The sequence below is a fragment of the Pollicipes pollicipes genome, unplaced genomic scaffold, assembly GCF_011947565.3.
Source record: "Pollicipes pollicipes isolate AB1234 unplaced genomic scaffold, Ppol_2.1 Scaffold_7231;HRSCAF=8579_pilon_pilon_pilon, whole genome shotgun sequence".
NCBI lineage: Eukaryota > Metazoa > Arthropoda > Thecostraca > Pollicipedomorpha > Pollicipedidae > Pollicipes > Pollicipes pollicipes.
Genome location: NW_023597034.1, coordinates 38,760,583 through 38,775,523, shown reverse-complemented (window position 1 = coordinate 38,775,523; position 14,941 = coordinate 38,760,583). Strand labels below are relative to the sequence as shown.

Here is a 14,941-nt window from a genome sequence, read left to right as displayed (position 1 = left end):
CCAGCGAAGGGTATCTAGCCGGCCACCTGGGCGCGTGTTAATGCCCGTTGAGTGCTTCTGCGGCTCACCTCTTCCTCTCTCAACGAATGAATAAACAGAAAACTAGTGAAGTTTTGCTGACAGTCGGCGGTCTAAACGCGTGTGCTTTCCGCCGTTTTAATCAAAATGTTCGGCGGCAGTGACTGGGTGATCGGTCGGTGGCATTTCGATGATGTGACGAAACGACATTGCGTCCCATAAGATAAAGTTGATATTTGAACGGGATAATGCGCGGAAGGACGATTACATGGGTGGGAGTATGGTGGATGAATAGTAGATGCCATGATGCTAATTCCACCGCGACAATGGTGGCACTTGTGGTGACAGCGTACTGCATTATATTTTTTTCTCGAAATATCGACATTCCCAGCTTGATTATTGATTGCTGGCACAACTGTACATCACACAGGGTCATGTTGGCTGTGCCAATTGCAGACGGGATGTTGTTCGGCGCTGAGAAGTTGGATTCACACATCCACCAACTTCGGCTGCCGTGATGTAAAAAAACTTGGTCAAAATGGTTAAAAAGGGTAAATGCATCTTGACCTCTGCTGTACTCGTGACACGCGACACTTGCATTCTCATACCCGACGTCACGCGATTTCCCGTTCAATTGTCTATCAAACTATGTCAATTTCGCGTCGCTCCTTCTCGTGGTCGCCGAGGTGCAGTCAGGGTTTCCTTCCTTCGGGTCCCGCCGGTTGTTTTCCGGGCCGCTCTTGCGCAGCCGAAGAGCTAAAAAGGCAATCTGCAACATGCGCCACACGTCACCTTTTGATGCATCGGCTCAAAACGTGCCATGACGCGTCGCTTCGTGCGTACGTGCACCGTGTTTTCTGTGTAAAATTTCACTGAGAAGTGAGTCACCGTTCGACCCGACGACAAACAGACAGACAGACATACGCTATTTTGTACGTCCTGCGGTCGTATTACGATACCAAAAAGTACTAGTGCCCCCTAGGGACCCCACTGCCTTCAGGGGAGCCATGATCCCTTCTTCCACCTTCTTTGGCTACGCCATTGTCCAAAGTGTAGCATGTATGTAGCCATCACGCAAAACCGCTTAGAAATCATTGTCAACACGTTGGAGAAAGGTTTGGGTTCAAATTATGCGGATTTACCGCCAGCAGTTAAATTTGATGCATGTCTACATATGTATGCTGCCTTCTAGTCAGCATAACTGCTGTGGCTTTTGTCCTTTGCAGCCTGGGTAAACATAAACACTACGTTACCCGCAGCCCACAGGCAGCCCACTCCCCACGGATCTCGCGAGATGAGCCCACGAGCCGCCGTCCGCGGCTGGCGCGCGTGAGCTGGCTGTTGACAGCCACTGGTTCAGACTGGCTATCGGCAGCCACTGATGCCAAGGCCGCATGCGCATTGCAGCCTTGGGGTCACCGTGACCTCCCCCTCGCTGAATTGATGTCATGTATTACCTAATATGTACGTGCCTGAATGTTCACTGCTAAAATTCAAAGGTATGCACCTACAATTAAGATGATCAAGAACATTTGATGCACTTTTATTAATTTCAAAGTAATTTTTCTATCAGTGTTCCACCCCCCCCCCCCCCGCCCCCACTGTGAAATCCCGCAAAAGTCCCTGCTGGGGTATGCTGCCTGTCACCAACCTCCGACGCAGAATGGCTGTCAGCACCCGGCGACGCCCCAATGACCATTTTCAGCCACAGCCTCCACCCACAGCCACTGGCATTGACCGGCTGTACGCAGCCAGTAACATCGACTGGCTGCTTCATTAGGTCGGCGCATCAGAAAGCAATTCACAGGAATGGCTGTCTTCTTCATCCACCAGGAAGTGGTCGACTCACATTGTACGCCAACAATGCCGACGGATTGAAACCTAAACGGATTCTAGCCTCAGGGATAAGGCTTGTTTTGAAAGTTGCTTGGAAACTATTGAGCCAACCGTGTCGGGGGCCGAGTGTTTTCCCGAACAGTTTTCTTCAGAAGTGTACTTTCTCGGCCTCCTAAATTCCTGAGAGATGTTAGATTGGGCACAGATGTATAAGGCTGAGCTCGCTCGGGGACTGGTTCCGGGTTAATTATCCAACCGCTCAAACAATCTGCCGCGTGTGCAGAACTCCAGTGTTTGCCGAGGAGAGGCGCCTCCATATGCTCCAGAGCGAGACATAGGTAGTAGGCTGCCCAATTTTTCGCAGAGTTGAATGAGGAACTGGTTTCAGACTGCGATTGTAAAGCTTTGAGAACTGTACATGTGCAGGACGAGGTAGTCGGCAGTAGAAGTAATTATTGGGATGGGATAACAAAGACTTTGTTGTGCCCGCTTCACTTGTTTTGCAGTCTATCACGCATTTAAAAGATGTTCGCACGAAGCGCGTTGTTTTATGCCGCCTGAGCAAATGTGCTGCCAGCGTGGGCAGCGTTCAACCAAGCTAAGCCAACGCCGATGAAAATGCATCACATATGCCCTGATTGCGCAGGGGCGGGCCTGGCCGTCATCACCTGGCCGGAACCTTTCCACGGGGCGAGGTCGTCCACGTCTTTCAGAACCAGCGCCGCGCCCGCCCGTCCGGGGTAACATTTCAGAGCGCCTCGCCAATGACTTCTTTAAAGTTGCATCGTAATTGGCCGGCAGGCCAGGCGCCGGGTCTTTTTCGGAAAATTACCATGACTGAACAGCGGCACTCGCCATTTGCTAGATTTCTCAACAGGGTAGCGACCCGTTTACCGCCGTAACGGCCGATGTAACGGCGCCATTAATTCCGTCGTTAGGGCTGAGTGCTGCGGGATGGCGTTGCCGTTTCATTTCGACGCTGTCGGACACCGCATGGCAGGGCCGTTCATGTTGCAGACATTGCCACAGCCTGATACGGCGGGCGGGACGCGGTCAGCCACTCAGGTCACCAGACCAGCTAATTCCGTGCTGGCCGGGTCGTTCGAGTTAACGCTTTGTCTGCTGGTGTTGTATGCTGTAGACATCCTGGACCAGAGCCCCGTGGATGCTACATTCTTATGCACATAATGGCAGCGTCGCCATGGATTTGCGTCGTTGGTCCAATATAAAAGTTTACAAGTGCTTATGTCCACTATTATTTATTTATTATGTCACCATCACGGCAGGAAGCCACGTATAATGTCATACGGTTTTTCAGCCGTTGCGAGCGAAGAAAAACTGTCGCTGTCGTGCATGATGACCTTAACATCTGCATAGGAAGGGATCTAATCAAAAAACGCTTAAATAATTGCACACCATCATTTGGAAAATTGCACAATCTGATTCAAACCTTTCCACAATCTTGACAAAACGCTTTCATGCCAACTGTGGTCACTGTAGATACAGTGATTGGCAACCGCAAACATTTCTTGATTCTGATTTGGAACTCATTGATTATTTTCAACGGCCACTATAACACCCTTAACATTGAGCCTGAGTACCCAATGTTTTAGAACCTTGCTTCGAGTTGGATGGCTTAATATATGATGGCTTAATGGGTGTAACGTTAAGGGCGAGGATGTTGGTCAAGGATAACATTCATTTCATAAAAGAACGTAATCAAAGATTAATTTTTGGATATGATGCAAGTACACAAAATTTGTGCAAAAAGAAGATCACCAAGAATGGAAGTCCATTGACAATAGAACGCACGCAAAACTTCGCATGCGTGCGCGTGCTGAATGTTGCAATGCATATATTTATTCTTGTCTCAGGCGTGGAATGAATGGGCACTGCTGGGCCAACACATCCCGTCGACTGGGAGAGGACGGAGCAGGGGATGATGATGGACGGGTGACAAATGCAACATTACAATTATGCTGGCTAGTCCGGGTTACGCCAACACCAGTCTTTTAGGTTTTGTTTATGCTAACAGCTTTGAGCTGCCAGTTTCAAGCTAACCCCTGTGACGCAAGGATAAACGCCTCGAAGCCAACTGACTGCCCGGTGAAGGACTTTGAACACTTGCACCAGTTTTGCTTTCGAGGGCCTGTTATGACCATGCTGCCCCCAACCAGCTTCCGGGCTAGAATCTAGGAAACGGCTGTTCAAACCCCGAAAACAGCGCGCTGTTTAGAAGATGATAATATTATAATCAACTGCAACCTGAGTGGCAAAACCGGCATGGGCGGCCATGTCGCAGCATTGAAAAGCACGAAAAAGGCACAATCCGATGTTAAGTGAAAAGGCTGCGGGCAAAACCTTACCCGTTGACCTAGAACTACATAAACTGTAGTGCCGCGGCCAAAAATCACGACATCCCAGAAACTAGCAGCAAGCTCTGCTTTGCACGCACTATCCAGTCATTCATGTAATTTAATTAGGCACACTTTCCGCAAAGCACACGATCTGGAACGCAAAACGTGAAAAGGGTGTACTCTGCACTTAAAAACAAAGTGATTAGGTCATATGCAGTCAATTTAAAGATGGCAATATCCTCATTTCGATTGCTGCAAAAGTCAGTTTGTCTCAGTCATTCCCAACCAGCTTCCGTAGGAAAGGTAAACTGTGGAGGCGTAGACGTATATCTATCTATCTATCTATCTATCTATCTATCTATCTATCTATCTATCTATATATATATATATATAATATAGAATATATATAGATAGATATATATATATATATATATAGACGAACACACACTCGCGCGCGGGTGTGTGTGTGAGAGGGGTGTGGGTGGTGGGTGTGAGTGTGGATGTGTGGGTGTGGGTGTGGGTGTGGGTGTGGGTGTGGGTGGGTGTGGGGGTGTGCGTGTAAACCCTCCCAAGTGGGGACCTTAGTCCGATACACTTACGCAACGTGAAGGACCCTTTGCGAAGTGGGGACCAAAAATCGGTCCGCATTGCAGACCTTTGGAAGGTGCTCATTTCCTCCTGATATTGGTATGGCATAAATTCCTAAGAGGTTCTGACATGACAGGCTTTATCCGTCAAGTGTATTTTTGTGGTCACGTGAATTAGCACAAATCAATTTATCATCCAAGTCAAGTCAATTAAGTCAATGTCCCCAAATCCGCCAGAGTGGTTTCTCGCCTTTCGACCGATGGGATAATTTTCGAATAGATATGTGCTGATCATGTTGTCGCCTTTAATGCGACATGTAGTGTACGTTTCACGCAATAAAATACATTGAAATGGGTAAATAATCAAATATGTTGATTTTCCTGTGCCTTTAGATGTTTGATAATAACACATTGACAATGACGTAGTCTGGCCGGGTACATGTGCGGTACCCATCACGATTGACTGTTGAGGAGCTTTGGTTTAGGCAAACTGGCCGCGAGGCAGAATGCCGTGAAATTGGGACAGGGAAATCATTGTGTGGTGCTCCTGTCAGCTGTTACGATATGGTGAGTACTGCTTACTGCATGATGCCCTGTAGTGGAAGCTGTGTTTTTTAGGTGCGTGAGGTTGCTTGTTCTCAGGTGCGCAGCAGCATCTCTATTATCTGGGAAGGGGGGAGCTAGAACCCTCAGGGGAATAGTAAACGTGAACCCTGATGTTGAGTAGTGATGGCAAGAAAACCTTAAAATCATTCAGCCAGCAGGTCACCACATGAAAGGTGAGCAGCCATGCTTTTTGGAAATTGTGCGGTTACTGCATGAGAATATATCAGGGGCAATGCAAATTCTTCCAACTTGATGGCAGTATGGCAGCCTTAGCGCTGAAACATCTAGATATCGGGGGGGGGGGGGAGGGGGCAAACCGTGCTCTTCATCTATCTGCTCTCATGCTCCCCTGATTGGAGGTGCACTTTTTCTTACCTCATCTGCTCTAGTTTTTAGGTGTGTGAAGCTGCTCGTACTCGGGGTGCATCCTTATCAGGGGCAGTGCAAATTTGTCCAGCTTGATGGCGGTGTAGCAGCATTCGTGTTGAAACCTCTGCTGATATCGAAGGAGGGGTGAGCATGCTTTTTACCTTATCTGCTCCCATGCACGCCTGAGTGGGGGGTGCACCTTTTCTCACCTTATCTGCATGCATTGAGTGAGGACGTAGCTGCACAAAAAGAGTGGGGGTGGGGATGGGGTGGGGGGGGTGGGGGTAGGGATTGCTAAAACCTGTGAAATAATGAAGCTGTATGCAAAGGTCACTAACAAACAGCTTTCTCCCTGAATTTGGCCCACTTTTCTGTCAACGTTGGGGAGCTATAGCCTAAGTTCGGGGGGGGGGGGGGCTAGAAACCCGAGAGGAATGGGAAACATGAGCCCTGATATTGATTAGTGGTGGCAGGAAACCTTAAAATCATTCAGCCAGCAGTTCACCACGTAAGAGGTGAACGGCCATGCTTTATTTAATTTGTGTAATTTCTGCGTGCTGCATAAGTATGCAATGAACGCTATATGCAGCAGCATTACCATGAAAGCATAGTGTTCAGCAGGCTGATCCGCTCGTGCCTCTCCACCTCACGGAACAGAAATGACTTTTCCTGCCTGCTCACACCACTCCAAGGCAGAACAACTCTTCGGCTAAGAAAACTCAAATTTTCAACCGGTTTCTTTCCTTGGATTTCCCCACAGCTGGTTGATGTAGTAATCTGTTGTGCCTAGGAGGTGCAAATATTTTCTGTTCATGTTTTCATGGGCTATCTCAGTATATGCCGGGCACATGTCCCAGCTCATCAATCTATTACAAATATATATATATATATATATATATATATATGTATATATATATATATATATATATATATATATATATATATATATATATATATATATATATATATACAAATATATGTTACGCGTTTTTGTTTCCTTTTTCTTCACAATTTCAGACTAAACATAATCTAACTTGCCATAATTCGCGGGCTGTAGTGATATGTCGTAGTGGTGGAGGAGGAGTAGCGGCTCAATGCAGGATTTCATCATTTCACAGGTTTTAGCAATAGCTTGTAAATGTTCGTCGTGTAAAACTGTCGTGCTCTGCTGGACCACCATACTCCATGGCGGACTGCTGATGGCCGCGATATGACCTTGTCGCCGCGCTTCGCTTGTGATCTGGGATGGCGCGAGGAAGCGCTGAGGCTCCACGGACAGCGTCCATGCACGTTGAAGTTTGATGCGCAACTAGGAAAACGGGTGTATTCACTAGCTGGACAGCCCATGGTAGGCGGCCGTGAACTGGGCACACGCATCAATGAGATCCCATGTATTAGGTATCGCCATGCAACAGTGGCCAACCATGCACTTGTCTCTACCCTAGAACCGAGTGGGGTCAGAAGCCGACACCCCAGGACCGATGTACCCTTGGTTAAAAACCCATTTCACCACGTAGTTTAGTTGGCTATGGTGCTGGCATCGGAGCCCAAATGACCCTGATTCGCCTCTGACCACCGGCGCACTGTGTCTCGGTCCGGTCAGCGTATGAATGGCGACTCTGATGTGTCTGGAAATTCAGTGCATCGTTGAATAATGCGACCAATCTTTCTTCCAACGCCTTGCTTTTGTGCTTTTTTCGTTTCTGTTCTGAATACTTGTCATTGCGTAACCAATGGCGATTGGTCTGTCCGCAGATGATGATGATGCGTCTGACCTCATTTCTGACGACGAAGATGAAGATCTGACAGTATGTGCCTGGCCCGCAGGTCAGCAACGGACAGATTGCTCTGTCCGCGGATCATGGTGCAGATGACAGGTGATGATGTCTTTGGACTTATTCCTGATGATGGAGGATGATGAAGATCCGACGTAAGCGCCCGACCCACGGCCAGAAACGGATAAGGACGAGGACGAGTACGTGGCCAGGACGAGGACGACAAGCTCTAGGACGAGGACAAGTACGAGGACGTGGACGAGGACCGGGATATGGAGGAGAACATGGGCGAGACGAGAGGAAGGACCAGGTAGTGGCCAACAACAGCAACAGGACTCAAGCCGAACAGTCTTTTTTTCTAAAATCTTCTAGTAAAACAGGAAAGCCATCCATGAGGCGGAATATTTGCCCCTATTGCGATAGCATGCACACGAAATTTACGCACCACCATTCCGGAAACATAAACAAGAACTAGACGTACTTCATGCGCTCGCACTTACAGAAGGCTCCAGGGAATTGAGCATCTGTGTCGAGCATATCATTCAAAAGGGCAACTTCAAATACAACTCAGCTGTTTTCCATGATGGATGTGGAACGGTCGTTCTGAGGAGGAATCCACCTCAAGGTACGAATGTGAGGGTCGGAGATAAGCTGGCATGTGGAAAATGCCAGGGTCTTTTCTCTAGACGCAACCTCTTCAGACATAGGTGCCACGCTCATGAAAAACCTGCCGCTGGCGGAAGAGTCTGGTACCAGAAATGGTCCTTGCCGCCGTGTCAAAGAGATGCCGCCGCTGGTTTGGAAAAGCCGGTAGCGAAGATGCGGGACGGTGACATTTCCTTCACCTACAGCCACGATGGGCCTATTTTGGGGTTTGTGTTCCATCTCCTCACAAGACTAGACCACGAGCACCACCAACATGCGCTCACTCGGGACAAGTGAGAGTTGGGGAGACTGCTCCTGGAGCTGAATCCCCCCCCCCCCCCCGGCCCAGGAGCAGGTCTGGAGCTGTTTATTCACCCATCCAAGTTCATGGAGGTAGCAGGTGTGATGAAGCTACTGGTTGATGTAAATGAGGGCAAATATCATAATCCATCTCTTGCTCTCAAGCTTGGATACTCGCTCAGTGAGTGTGCGGGCATACTCAAAACACGCGGAGAACACGGGCATCACCAACGAAGACGCCACCTTGAGGGCGGCTGCGGGCAACCTCCTGCTGCACCAACGAAATTGGAAGCTGTCTTCTCGTGCGCTTAGCACTCTCCAGTAAAGGCAGTGGAACAAACCCGTCCAGCTTTCCCTAAATGTGGATATTCAGAGTGTCACGAAGGAGGTGCAGCATGAGTTGGTGCAGGTTCAGCGGTTGTCGGAAGACGAACGCCCTATCAAGAACTAGGTCAAGTTGTCGGAAGCTGCGCTGGCATCCACCATTTTGTCTAACCATCACGCTGACAATCACAATACAACGGGCGCTTGGCCAGCTGATCGCGGCGAGTGAGGATGTTGGCATTCCTCCCGAATGTCTGCACATTTTCATCAACGGCGCAGTCCCAGATGCGGACACGCTCAGAGGCAGCGACCGCGTACGCACATTCGCGCGAAGGGTACGTGCAGGCAACATCACGGCCACGAAGTACAGAAAGCATGTGGCCGCTGTGCTGCAGCTGCTACAGCTCAGCGAAACCGGAATGGATATCGTGGTTCGTGGCTCTCTGGGCCATGGCATACGAGTTCACAGGCAGGTCTATAGGCTCTTCGAAAAGGCGGTGCATGCTGCCGAAGTGAGCAAAATACTAATCGCGAAGGACAAAGGGAAGGGTGCATTCTAAGAACAGACCCTGGATGAGTTCGACCCCAGGCATGACGATGTTGTGGAAGGTGGCCCCGACCGCTGTGTCGACATGAGCGACGACGCCAGTATTGTCGCCCCTGACGACATCGAGGTGAAGATGGAGGCGGAGGACGCTAACGAGATGGCTTTGGATCTACAATCTGAATCAGAAAACACCAAATGGGCCAAAGATGAATGAAAGAAGATCCAAAGGCAAGAAAAAGGTTCTGCTGTTGACTCGGAAGAGAAAAGGATATTATACAGATGCGCGTGTAGCTATTTATTGGTTCCCTCAAATGTACAGGAATGGCAGACTGCGTAGCGGCACTGAAGGAGGAGTCTGCAGGAGACCGGTGTTCCCGGACAGATGTAAAGATCCGTACGCACAATATGATACAGAAGCACAGGCGCGCCGTTGGAATGTGGTTTCACCTGAAACGTCGGAGGGCTTCACAGTTGAGTCCTCTGCTGCGTTATGCTGCAATCCCTGTTTTGCGGTGTCGTTCTGTCACCTGTTTGCGAACAAACCAAGCAACGTTTTGCACAAGAATGTGTTTGTGGTGGACTGTAATCGGAACTGATAGGTTGGCTGTGTCATGCCCCCCCCCCCCCCCAACCACATAGAAATAACACAACAACTAAAAATAAGTGGCAGAAAGCACGTGTCAAGAGTTCAACACATGTCTTACAGAACGCTTAGTGAGTGACCTATGTGATGGCCACAATTTTCGGGTTCTTCTCACACTACTGAAGAACAATCCGTCACACAATACAACAGTGAATCTTCTACAGTTTTGCACAGAAGGACGCTTTTTTGCAAGTTTTGAACCACTTTTGTGACGTGCGTAGCAGAGTGACCTGACCTGCCCCAGATTGTCGTCGATGGGGACTATCGATTGGTCGTGGTGGTCGTCGTCATCACTGGGGTGTTGCGATACACTCAGCTACTGAGGCTACATGGCGTCATCTGTCTCTCCAACCAACGCAGTTGACGTGCCGTTGCAACTACAAAACTAACCACTAACTTTGGCGGCAAAGGCGGGCACCATGGGAAATCGAAGCCCCGTACCTCTGGCTTCCCAAATGCGCAGAGGTTTATCGAGACGCGTTAACCTCTCCCCAGATCGCGGCGGATCAGCATCCAGTCTGGTTTGTGGTTGTTTACGCCCTCAAATGTCGGCTACCATTTAGTCAAATTACTGATATCACGAAGTTGGTGAAGGCCGTCAAGCCGTCAAGCCGTAAAAGCCGGACTCCAAACTGTTGTTCGTGGGATGTGTGTGACAAATCAATGCCTTAGCTGAAATGGCCTCGGGCCAGTGATAAAAATGGAATTTCGTAAAATTTGAGTTCTCTATTCCAACTCCTCAGAATTGTACCACACCTTTCTAATTTGGAGCAAGTGTATGCTACCTTTCTTGATCATTTCGGGGCCTGGGAAGGCATAGGTAGCCCTTTTTGTTGGGTTACTGGGACCAATGAAAGAAACAAAAACAATCGTAGACATAAGGTACCTACGTAAATTTTAAACGCACACTGCCACTTGTTAGCAGCCAGTATTATGATTCAATAGGTTAAGCCGTAAAAAAGCAGCAAGCGCTGTTAAAAGTACCCGGTTGGTTTCACCAAGCTGTCCAATTAGGTCATGCAGTTGTTACAAATGTATTGGAAAATAATGGGATGAGTCTGGTTGGTTTCTTGGCTTACTGGCTGACCATGGACTCTGTAACAAGATACATTAAGGGAAGGAACCTGAGAGAAATTTACAACTTGATGCACAAAGGGCCAGGAACACCAATTTAGATCTACTAGCTCAGTTATGGGAGTCGGTAACTGCTCCCTTGCTTCTTCCCTGTTGCGCTGTCGCTGACAAAACCTACATCAAAATGGTCCCTGTAGGCGTGCAAGGGGCTATGCTGGGAAGTAAAATGAGGCCCAGCCTGAACGTAAGTGGGACGAACAGGCCCTGCGACTGTGCAGAAGTCATATAGTCCCTTGGATTTAAACTGAAACTGCCCCGTGCAATGGTCGAGAGTTTGTTTATTTTACTTGCTTCAGGGCTTCCATGCGCCTCGTTCATTTCGACTTCGATTTCTTAGACTGGTATTTTCCCTTTTTACATGCAAGTAGGGAAAGCTGCAAGGGAGGTGGAAAACAAGTGGAAAGCCTCTCATTTACGTACTTCTTTTCCATTTCAGCTTTCACCACTATGATATCCTACACATGAGCTTTAAATCTCGCCTTTTTTATATTTGACTTTGCATTTGACATTTGCCTTTTGACTTTTAGCATTTGACTATATGTCATTTGGCTTGTCTTTTGAAATTTTTGCGTTTGACTTTTAACTTTTTGTTTGTTTGTTTTTTTGCCATTTGACTTCGTACAACTTGACGCTTTATCCATTGACTTCTTGACTTTTGACTTTTTGTCTGGTCACCGTGACTTTGTGGTCACGTGACGCGACGCAGCATGAACACTGGGCTGTGTGTGGTGCTGACAAGCGTGCTGACGAAGGATCGAATGCGGCCCTGGACGACGAGTTAGACAAAATTCCGTCCAATTGACGGTGTTAATATAAAACCATATTATCCTGACCTGTCGTACGATGCTATAACTTCGGATCTACGCATTTCAACCTAAATACATAGGGTTTGGCTTAAGCCCACAAATTTGCTAACTTAAACCAAATTATATTGAAACGGCCGTTTATGCTAGCCAAATGCTACCCTAATCGGAACTTGTCAACTCAAAGGAGCATCATTTTAAAACCGCGCGCTGGACCAAGCTAGAACTCACTCAGTGGAATTCACGCCTTAGATCATCCCCGGAAACCAAATCTCAGTAGATTTAACACGCGCTCTGGTGGGGAGTCAACTTGACCCCTCCCCCAAGGTTTTCCGGAATTATTTCCGAACGGTGCGGCGTAGCCGCGCCAACATTTGCATAGCTATAGACAGTTGAATAGCGGATCGTTTGCCACCAACAATTTAGATGTACCTCGTAAGGTCGATGACCTACGGCAGGTCAAAGTCAGGCCGTGGTTTCAGCAAGGGCAATTTCTATGGAATCGCTTAATCTGATGCCACAACGGAGTATTATACGAAGCCATACATCTCTGAGATATTTCTTTAGACAACACAACAATTGAATGAGCAAATTACATTGACCTAAGATCAGGTATAAAGGTCAGACCAAGGTCAAAACTGACCTGTTTTATTACTCTAGCGCTTGCTGTGTGGGGTAGCTCCTGGTGCTCATTTTGAACTGATTGAGAACAGGAACCGTATTATACACCTTTCATAGACTTCTTAATGGTCAGAATAGCTCATTGATCTAGGATGAACACGGTCAACATTTTGTTTTTGGGAACTTACTGCCTAGCATAATCTTCGTCAGTTATCCAAATGCAAAGCTCAAAGCGGTCTTGTATGATTTGGGTCACCATAACCTCCAAAAGGTCAAACAAGTTCACTGATCTTATATGAGCCTACGACGTTTTGTCAGTAACAGCTATCTAGGGGCCCTTTGGAGACAAACTTTGAATTTGACCTTGTTTGACCTTATTTGACCCGAAGATCATGACCCAGGACCCTTAAGCTATGACCTACGCGGGTCCATATACAGGTCAACACACCCTGAGAATTTGTTGTCTCTCGCTCTCTTAGTTCCTGAGATATCAGAGGAGGGGTTCAAACTGACCCCCACCTGAGCGAAAAGTATCCAACCGGCCACCCGGGCGCGTGTTAAGGTCTGTCGGCTCATGATTCAGCACCCTGGCGGTCAGTCTGTTCTGGAACACTCCCCCATAGCAAAATCATTCACAACTATGAGTTAAACTCCTTTCATGCATCGCTTAAGGCTTCATGTTCATGATTCACGGAAAGAGGAGTACCTAAGGCAAGCCTGCCTCTACGCTTTTACCACTAACGCACCCTTGCGCATGTATTTTTTGTCAAACCATTTTTTTCCGCTTCGAACATCAGCGTACGTTCAATTGCTCACGAACAATTGCGTATTGCTTCATGTACACGAGTTTTTCCATACGACCTTTTGCGCTGACGAACTTTTGTAAACGCGCTCATTTTCCATACGTACTTTCTTCTGTACAAAATTTCCCTACGAACTTTTCCGTAGGATTTCTTGCATGCGTGCTTTTGTTATACCTCACGTAGGTTTTTTACGAACAATTGCGTACGTGCTTCATGCATGCGCATGGGCGTAGGAGCAGGGGGGCCAGGGGGCCATGGCCCCCCACTTTTTAAGGTGGGGGGCCAGCAATGTTAACTGCCCCTCCCCCACTTTTCAGATTAAGGTTGCGCTTGGCTTACTTTCGCACTACATCAAACATGCATGCCGATTTACCTAGTTCACCAGCCATTTCCCTTAAGATGCGTCATCCTGTTCGTCTGCTCATTAGCCATCGCTTTGTGTTACAGCCACAAAACCGACGCCGCATGGCTTGGAGACTGCAACGCCAGGCGCCGGGGCTGTTGTTGCCACCATGCTACGTAGTTTTCTTATCAGTAATCCGCTCTGACAGGATCTTGAGCATCTTAAGACAAACATGGGCTAGCCATGTTAATGCAAATTAGGAACCTCATTTTATCTATAATCTGCAGTCAGGGAGAACTCAATATCTCTGAAGAACACAGAAAAGCACGGAACTGGAGTATATGTGGCAACTATCAGACTACTTGCAGTGATCAGGGATGTTGTTGCGTCACTGAGGGTTCCTTTTCTGATCCGGGACTAATTGCGCGGTTCAGAAGGCCTCCCGTATCAGGCATGGGAACGATGTGATATGATATATCCTTCTAATGGCCTCCGGCTCGATCAGGAGGTCCTGCCGCGCGCCGCCAAAATGATAGCCAGAAGACACTCGATGGGACGGAATGGCACTTCAGTCCCTGACCGGAAACGGTAATGTACCCCTGGTGTTCTACTCAAGAGGCCCCTTGCTCGGAGGGAAAAAGGGGTCTCATTATCGTTGAGTAAGTGGGGGATCCCATTATTGTTGGATAGGGTGGGTCGAAATGAGCTTAAGAAAATGAGCGAGGCCATAGCATGTTTGCCTGAGAACGTTCATTTTTTCAGAATGTGTTATTGAAACAAATTACATCAAAGGTCTTGAACATGCCCGCCCGCAACCTCAAAAGCAAGGACAAGGATGATCTGGGTTGCAACTTCCGCAAAACCGAAAAGTTTTGGCCACTGCAAATGCCACCAGACGGAAGGCGCCGTGTTAATTTGTCTTCTGGATAGATCAATAGGTGCAAAAACACGAAAACTAAAAATTTGGCCTTCACTTTTCCAGTTCAACCACCACATTCCAGCCTCACTCCGCGGTGCTTTAAGGGCCAATCCATTATTTTCATCAGTCTTAAAATTGCACTCGTGAAATATGCGCTCAGACTGCCTTCTAAATGTAAGATGTGATGTCATGAAGCGTTCAATGATACTTTTTCAGAAACGTGGTCATTTCCGCTCAACCATTGGCTACAACTTAGTATTAGCTGCTAGACCGACGCTGTGCTATCTAAGGAGACTGCAACGCCTGGATTC

General features: G+C 47.9%; 1 protein-coding gene across 1 annotated transcript in view; it reads left to right on the top strand.

Moving 5' to 3' along the window:
* The window catches only part of LOC119110086 (RISC-loading complex subunit TARBP2), a 9,287-nt gene extending 7,887 nt beyond the window's left edge, over window positions 1-1,400 (top strand). Inside the window, exon 6 of the mRNA XM_037233827.1 lies at window positions 1,367-1,400. Coding sequence (XP_037089722.1) covers window positions 1,367-1,400 — 34 coding nt within the window. The remainder of the gene's footprint in view (window positions 1-1,366) is intronic.
* The last annotated feature ends 13,541 nt before the right edge of the window (window positions 1,401-14,941 follow it).